The sequence below is a fragment of the Alosa pseudoharengus genome, unplaced genomic scaffold (assembly GCF_046254945.1).
Source record: "Alosa pseudoharengus isolate Yale_2024_CS ecotype anadromous, Long Island Sound unplaced genomic scaffold, YU_APseudo_1.1 YU_APseudo_1.1_scf_6, whole genome shotgun sequence".
In the NCBI taxonomy this organism is placed as follows: domain Eukaryota; kingdom Metazoa; phylum Chordata; class Actinopteri; order Clupeiformes; family Clupeidae; genus Alosa; species Alosa pseudoharengus.
Window position 1 is genome coordinate 6,733,474 of NW_027468848.1, and position 8,748 is coordinate 6,742,221.

The window sequence follows — 8,748 nt, forward strand, 5'->3', positions numbered from 1 at the left end:
TTGTGATGTAGATGCTATGGTGACTCACTTGAGTCGATGTTGCACACACATTTACCTTTCCAGGGCACTCAGCGTCAGGATGGAGATGCTGACTTTATGGTTCAAGGACACCAGGAAGAGCAAGACGTGGCAGAAGACGTCACCAAACATCAAGTCCATTCCGGAGAGGCAGTAGCCAACACGTAACCATAGCACCACCACCACACTGGAGAGGAAGGAGGTCAGCCAGGGCCAGGTTGAAGAGGACAGCATGGATCTGCTCTTTCAGGGCCTCATGTGCCAGCAGAAGACCCAGAGGGCCAGGCAGTTAGATTTCACATGAACACAACACAATATCTCCACTAGATGGCAGCATTACTCCTCATAGTCATTGAATTGATGGTGTTGTGCAGTATCCATTTTCAATGAGGAAGACCTTCTTATATGGTTGTTTTATTTTGCAGTATTTGCGGTTACGAAATTAAATTCAATACTTTGACAGTTTTGAAGTTTCTCAGTCAATTTCATCATACATGAAAACTGTGGTGCTTCCTCATGAACAATGAGGAGGTTTGAACAATCAACCAATAATTGTAATAGCCCAGATTAATTGGTAGAATTACATAGCAAACTTTGTCAATGACATGTGTTTTGGCCGTGATCTGCGCTGCATTGACACACCCCTAAATGCACAGAAGTATTTCCCAATCCCAAGCATATACACCGAGTTCAGAGGAAACGAAACTGAAAGTAGCCTAGAGAGTGGATTCAGAGGTTCGAAGTGTTTGTCGTAGCTACTCGGGAAGAATGGCAGGTGCGATTTCAATGAACCAGGAGGACCTTTTTATCTGTCCGATTTGTTTGGATCTACTGAAAGATCCAGTGACACTTCACTGTGGACACAATTACTGCACGGGCTGCATTAAGGGCTGCTGGGATCAGGAAGATCAGAAGGGAGTTTACAGCTGCCCACAATGCAGACAGACTTTCACTCCGAGACCTGTTTTGAACAAAAATAACGTTTTTGCTGAGCTTTTGGAACAGTTCAGGAAGACCAGAATTCAAGGTACTGCTTCTCCTAAGTGTTTTGCTGGACCTGGAGATGTGGAGTGTGACAGCTGCACCGGTAGAAAACTAAAAGCGGTCAAGTCCTGCCTGGTGTGTTTGTTGTCGTACTGTGAGACTCATCTCCAGCGCCATGATGAACTGTCAGGGAAAAGACACAACGTGGTTGATGTCACAGGTCAGCTACAGGACAAGATCTGCGCTCAGCACCAGAGGCTCCTGGAGGTATTTTGTCGCACGGATCAGAGTTGCGTCTGTTTGCTATGTCTGGTAGATGAACACAAAGGCCATGACACGGTCTCAGCTGCAGCTGAGAGAACGGAGAAACAGGTAAGCACCGGGAGGGAGTTCAGGTGCAGATGTTTTAGTGCGACTGCTCACACACCATGGAGAGTATATCCCTTACAAAAAATACCATATAATAATAAATAATTCCTGCAAAACTGCAGTTTTGATATGCATTTTAAACAAGAATTGATTCTTCTAAAACATTTAAACAAATAGGATTTGATGATAATGATGGCTCATTTTTTCGAAGGTCATGAAGTGAAACAGCATAATCTTTAGGTTAATGATGGCCAGGTTGAATGAAGTTGTCAAAACACATATGGGCTACTAAAGACAAAAAGCTATCCTCACTTTGAAATGCATAGCCTACCTCGTTGACATGCAATGCCAAATTCATATTCAAGTTCATGTCAGCATTGACAGGGGGCCACCGGAGAACACTTGTATATTATCATCAAGTAGGCTAAATTATCTAGCTAGTCAAAATTATAACTTTCACTATATGTTTTAGTCTTATATGCTTCTGTGGTAAAAATAAAGTATTAAAGGCAAAAATTAATGCACAGGCAAGCCGACCGTACTGCAGAGTACAAAGCTTTACTCACGACGCCAGAGACAGATTACAAACACACAAGCATCCTAGGCAAGCATGAGAGCAACACATCTGTTGTAGACAAATCTAACCAGTATTTATAGGACTAAACAGGGTATTCTTGATAGATTACGCAGAATAAAGATAAAAGAGCTCATCATAAAGAAAGCTAATTAAAAGAAAAGCTGGTATTACTCCAGACTATCTAATGCAGTTGACCTCAAGAGGTCACAGCTAAGAGAAAACCAAAATAACTGAGATCATCCTTGTAATGTCTACATTTCTTTAAAGACTAGCCAGTTGGACAACAACAACCCTAGTAGACATTTAACAGCTAAAATGTGACTGAAAATTTTCCCACTACTTTGCTTTTCTATAAATTAGTTGAATATAATAACCTGTGTAGGTTTTCAGGCCTTTAGTTTCCACAAAAATCACCAGAAGTCATCATTTATTGGGTTTTTTTTATTTTATTTTCTTTGGGGGGGGGGGGGATTTTTTTTCTATTATAATAGGCTCCATCATATCTAGTGGTAGTTATTTTTAACACATCTCTATGTCCAGAAAGGGACAACACAGTTTGTGTTGTTTCTAACACATTCATTTTAAGAGTGTAGTTATACACATTGCATCAAATTATATTATTAAATGTTTCTTTCAGAAGCAAAGCTACACAGAATAATGTGCTGAACTCCCAGTTATTACTGATCCCTTCTGCTCCTTTGTGCCAAGTAAAGATGAACACAGTCGGGGTCATAGTGGCGTATCAAACCAATGGTGGGCCCAGGTGCGAAAGTGTTACGCGGGCCCCATACCGACAAACTCAAGCCCAGGATGAATTAGCTCTGATACATGCAATACACATTAAGGGTGACTTCAATTGTTTATGCAAAGGGCCTGAGGCACCGAAGTAGTTTAGTAGTTACAGATTACAATTTCAAATAGAAAACACATGACTACATATCCATTACATGTGAAAACATTAAAAAATAATTTTATTAACAGCCTGCAGGCCAGGGTAATCGAATATCACTGCATTAACATCAACTCGCATGGAATTATGGGAACACTCAATTCGCCTCTTCAACCCTCTGCTGAAACTTCAAGCGTAGATTTCTTGCTTATAAACTCGCACTGCGCAGAAACAAAACGTAATGTAGCCTAACTTATTTAACCGTCCAGAAACCAAATAAAATCATTCATATGCATACAATCCCCAATATGCGTGAATTAGGCCATTAGAAGAAGGCCATCTTACGAGCCTTTCGTTGTGCAAAATCGTCAACGATGTTCCCAATATTTAATGCTCTGGCTCTCGTATTTTCAATGGACAGGATAGCTAACCCACGGAGCCTCTCCTGCCCCATGCTGCTCCTTAAGTTTGAGTTTGGAAAAAGATTGCTTAGCTGTTGCCACAGTCACAGGCAATGTCAGAAACAACATGAGTACACACTTCTCAGAATGTGGATGTTACACTGTCATAATCTACCACCAGCATTTTGGCAAGTTGAAAAATAGATGACTTCTGTGAAATCTCTGCTTTAAAGCAAGACCTGAATGAGAGGAGTTGTGTTGGGAATGTCGGTGCAATGTCCCTGCTATAATGGTCTGACAAACGTCTTGCCTTTTCAAGCAGTTCATCATCACCTGCGAGTTGAAGGGTCATAGGACGTAAAGACTCAAACACATGACAAGTTTCCCGCATACTTGTAAATCTTTGGGAGAGCTGACTGATTATGATGTCCAGAGTTGCATTAAATACCTGCACTTTGAAGTATCTCTCTGCATCGGTTAAGCGCTCATCTTCCGATAGATCGTCAAAGTGACGCTTCACTCTCCGTGCTCTAACATTCTAAAGTTCTAAAAAAAAAAAAAAAAAAAGGAGGCAGGACGGGGTAGCGACGGGCCCCGGGAGGTCACGGGCCCTGGTGCGACTGCACTTGCTGCACCTACTATAGTTATGCCACTGCGGGGTCATGACTGAATACGTGGTATCTCTCATCAGTACCAATAAAGACACTATTTGCTCAGTGGTTTACACAGGTCCTGCAAACAAACAGGCTTCTTAATGACTAAATTTATGAATTAAAATGTCATGTGAGGATTAAATTACTATTGAATATACAGTGTAAGCACTATGTAGTAATGTGTAGTCTGGTATTGTCACTGTGTCATTTAGAAGGAGATGGAGGAGACCAAGAGGAAACTCCAGCAGAGACTCCAGGAGAGAGAGAAGGAGCTGCTGGAGCTGAGGAAGGCTGTGGAGACTCTCAAGGTGAGTACTGAGAAAACTATAGACCCTTTCAACTGCATAAACAAACAGGTGTTCTCCTTAGGCATTCCCTGTGGCACAGTTAACAACATTGAGCTGATGGTAATTTGGGGGCAAACACAAATGTAGTACTGACCAGAGTAGAGGACAGCAGCTGGCTGCCATGTCAGAGCTCATTTAACGGTGGCCAGTTGGTACGTAGCTGTGCAGTGTGTAAACCTCCCTCCCAACGCCTTAAGAAACATGCTAGCAGGAGATGCTAGAGCCTGTGGGTTTTAGCTCACTTCCTAGCGTGCTGGACTCAAGTCAGTACGAATGCAGGGCTGAGCCGTGTGGTCAACACAATGCAGGTTACACTCAGTCAGGACTCTCACCCAGTCAGCCAAAGAGGAGTCTGCAAAACTGAGTCACTTTCCAGTTCCTCTGGTCCACACTGTGGGTAACAAGCTGTGTGGAGGAGTGAGTGTGTGTGGAGTGAGGGCTGCTTTAGATGGACCCTCCTCTTTGTGTGTCTCCAAACAGAGCTCTGCACAGACAGCAGTGGAGGACAGTGAGAGGATGTTTACTGAGATGATCCGCTCCATTGAGAGAAGGCGCTCTGAGGTGACAGAGCTGATCAGAGCTCAGGAGAAGGCTGAGGTGAGTTGGTCTGAAGGACTCCTGAAGCAACTGGAGCAAGAGATTGCTGAGCTGAAGAGGAGAGATGCTGAACTGGAGCAGCTTTCACACACAGACGATCACATCCATTTCCTCAAGGTAACTGTAGTATAGATACTGTAGATTGTTTGTTAGCAGACAATTTTCAACATCATAGAGTCCTTGTTGGAACATTCTAATTAAATTGACATATACAACATAATTAAAGTGTCTGTTTTCAGTTGAATGTTCTTGCACTCAGTGGCAAAGCTCAGATATGCAGGCATCTTCAACATTTCTCAGACCAAGGACCCCTTGCTTGATATAAACCTTGTAGCACTAGATATTGCATCAAGTTGCTTATTAGATCCAACCAATAATATTATGCAGGACAACTTATTTAACATGAGTAGACAGTAATGGCGTATACAATGCTAATCCAATAAAATAAGAATTTTGGACAGAGATCATATATATATATATATATATATATATATATATATATATACATATATATACATTTGTATTTCTATCCATTCATATCTCTCTAGAATTTTCAGTCAGTCAGCCCTCAACCTCAGTCTAAAGACTTATCCAGCACCTCTGTCAGCCAAAGCTGGTCTTTTGAGGCTGTGAAGAAATCTGTCTCCACACTGAAGGGGCAGCTGGAGGATTTCTTCAAGCAGGAAGTCATGAAGATCTCTGCAGCAGGTTGGTTATAGATATCCATTAGAAAAGGAGAAAAGGTCAAATACAATAATGAAGTTTATACAAAGTGCAGTCTTTTATACTTTTCTGTTATAGGTTGTTATAAGTTGCTAAAGGTATATGAATTGTTCAGTCCAGTACTCTTAGAAACTATAAAAATAATTGATTGAAGCCTGCGCCTACACCTGTGCATAGTGATATTCATGCCGTCATGATGATCAATGCTATGGTTCATTAATTAGGCAAAGTGACAAATGCTTACTCATGTTATGTGTGCACAGATATTTTGGTCATTCAATGTGTAATATACCAACTTAATTGACCCATTTGCTCTGCAGTTAGTTGGGTTAAGGAATTGATTCAAATGGTTACATTTCATTAGAATCATCATTTAGCTGACGCTCTCATCCAGAGACACTCACTCGCAGTGAATTAACTACAGGAACTGCTGAAGCAACTTGGGGTTAGGTGCCCTGCTCAGAGGCACAATGGTGGCAGCCCCTGGGATCAAACTTACAACCTTTAGCTGTTCCATTTAGAAGCTCCCGAACCACTAGACCAGCAGCCCCCACATCTGAAGGTGTTCTGAACCTGCTCTTCCCATCCTGATGAAGATCAGTGCTGCTGGAATGAGTGCATCTCCATCTTCACTTTGGTTCAAGTTTGGTTAGTTATAATGCATTTCTTCTTTCTCAGTGTCTGATGTCCAGGCTGTTTTTACTGAGCCAGTAACCAGAGAGGAGTTCTTAAAGTGTAAGTTGGTCTGGTCTACAAACACTGAGACACACATGTACACATACAGTCATTCATTCAAGTATTTGTGGAATCACACACACAATATAAACACAAACACAAACATACACACACACACACACACACAGAGAAACGTACGTACACTTATTTTAATATTTTGAATACAAGCAGTGAAATACACCTATGTTTACACTTATATACAGCCATTCATACAGAATATGTACATAATCACTTACACACACACGCACACAACACACACACACACACACACACACACACACACACAACACACACGCACACACAACACACACACACACACCTAATCAAAATACAAAAATTTAACTTTGTCCTCTCTTCTCTCTCATCAGACTCCTGTCACTTCACACTGGATCCAAACACAGCACACAGAACCCTCCATCTGTCTGAGGGGAACAGGAGGGTGGAGTGGAGAGCTGAACTCCAGCCATATCCTGATCATCCAGAGAGATTTGATGTGTGGCCACAGGTGCTGTGTAGAGAGGGTGTGTCTGGACGCTGCTACTGGGAGGTGGAGATGAGTGGGGAGGTTTATATAGCAGTCTCATATAAAAGCATCAGCAGGAAAGGACGGGGTAATGAGTGTGGGTTTGGATGTAATGATCAGTCCTGGATGCTGCGCCTCACCAGCTCCAGCTCCTATTTCTGGCACAATTATAAACAGACTAAACTCCCTCTAGTGGCCAGCTCCAGAATAGGAGTGTACGTGGATCACAGGGCAGGAACTCTGGCCTTCTACAGCATGTCTGACACAATGACCCTCCTGCACAGAGTCCAGACCACATTTACTCACACACTCTACCCTGGGTTTTATATAGGCACTGGATCATCAGTGAAGCTGTTGTGACCCACACTGTATACAGCAGGACAGAAATGTAAAGACCCCAGAAACAGATAGATGCTGTTAATACACACACACACACACACACACACACACACACACACACACACACAGTATACAGCAGGACAGAAACCCCAGATACAGATAGATGCTGTTCTCATATCCATACACACACACCCATGAACACATTCCATCTCATCAGCACACATATAAGCCACCACTCACATGTAAAGATCCGGCAGCTTCCTCTCAGCTGCCTGAGATTCTCTGTTGTTGGGGAAAACAAAAGACCAAAACCACTCCCTCATTTCTGGACCCCAGCAGATATTACAGCATCTGCACCTCTGGACCTCTGCTGGAACACACATCAGCACACCACACACACACTATTGGGTGGGAAATTATGGCGAGCCAAACAAATCAAAAGCCTGGCCAACACAGACACCACCCATTCAGTTGCACTTCGCGCTATTGAGTCCAGCTGCGCTAACCTAAGACCATCGCGCGCTGTCCAATGTTACAACTGCGCTATCGAGTTGGCCGACACCACCTATTCAATCTGCGCTAACATAACCAGAGACCATCGCGCGCTGTCCAACAACTGCGCTATCGAGTTGGCCAACACAGACACCGCCTAGTCAAGTTGAGCTAACCAGAGACCATCGCGCGCTGTCCAACAACTGCGCTATCGAGTTGGCCAACACAGACACCGCCTAGTCAAGTTGCGCTATAACCATCTCGCGCTGCCTAAAATATCAATAACAGGATTGCAATGTTTTCAATGTGTGTAGAAAGTCACATGCTACAAAGTACATTCCCATCAAACTGATCACGACTCAGATATATATTTATTTAAACATGGGATTACTGGGAGATTACTGAAACGATAGGCTACGCTATTATTATCAATGAAAACAACTCATAATGAAGTGGGGCAATTCACAGCTTTTAATCTATAGCCCTGTTGTAGGATGTAGCAAAAGTGGGATATAGTGCGACTGCTTCCCCAAAACAAATGTGGATTTAATCGTTTGATATGTGGATAACTTTCAGCAGACTAAACAAATAAGGTAAGATTTTGTTATCACAAAGCTAGCTGGTTCGTTATGGCGAAGCATATTACAGCCAACGTTGGCTACTTGCAGCAGTGAAGCTGATCGATCTCGATAACATCGTTTGTTCGTAACGTAAACGTTTCTTCAGCAGGACTTTTTATTATGCATTCATTTTCATTGGCAAAAGCTAGCCTAATATGCATGAGAAAGAATTTGAGGGAGCTGCAGCTGTTAGCATCAGCACGGTCATAGTACAGTAACACCCCAGATAGCAAGCACACGTTGTCACAACGTTGCCATTGGTTGGCAGTGTCGGAGGTGGAATTTCAACGTTGAAACAATGTCACAACAACCGCAGCGCCTCAAGCAATTGTATATAGAATGTTGGTTTATAGAATGTTGGATTGTTCTGCGACAAGCTGCGTCAAACAAAAATATTTAGAGGATCTACAACGTTGAAACACAGTCACGCCAACGGCAGTCCACCGACTGGCTGCAACTGCAGCGAATGTCAACAACGCAA

General features: G+C 42.7%; 1 protein-coding gene across 2 annotated transcripts; it reads left to right on the forward strand.

Moving 5' to 3' along the window:
* The first annotated feature begins 752 nt into the window (after positions 1-752).
* LOC143106283 (tripartite motif-containing protein 16-like) lies at positions 753-8,313 on the forward strand. 2 transcript variants are annotated; one of them, XM_076270527.1, is made up of 6 exons: positions 753-1,374; positions 4,104-4,199; positions 4,719-4,952; positions 5,384-5,543; positions 6,237-6,293; positions 6,662-8,313. In XM_076270527.1, exons 1-6 carry the CDS (start codon positions 787-789, stop codon positions 7,174-7,176), a joined length of 1,650 nt encoding a protein of 549 aa, XP_076126642.1. In that variant the 5' UTR covers positions 753-786; the 3' UTR covers positions 7,177-8,313. The 2 variants fall into 2 exon arrangements, with proteins under 2 accessions (XP_076126642.1, XP_076126643.1); XM_076270528.1 differs by lacking the exon at positions 6,237-6,293.
* Positions 8,314-8,748: the final 435 nt, after the last annotated feature.

Excerpts from the sequence above, each read along its gene's own strand:
- LOC143106283 (XM_076270527.1), top strand. The coding sequence starts at position 787 with ATGGCAGGTGCGATTTCAATGAACCAGGAGGACCTTTTTATCTGTCCG. Across the intron at positions 1,375-4,103 it reads CTGAGAGAACGGAGAAACAG|AAGGAGATGGAGGAGACCAA; the intron begins GTAAGCACCGGG and ends TGTGTCATTTAG. Across the intron at positions 6,294-6,661 it reads CAGAGAGGAGTTCTTAAAGT|ACTCCTGTCACTTCACACTG; the intron begins GTAAGTTGGTCT and ends CTCTCTCATCAG.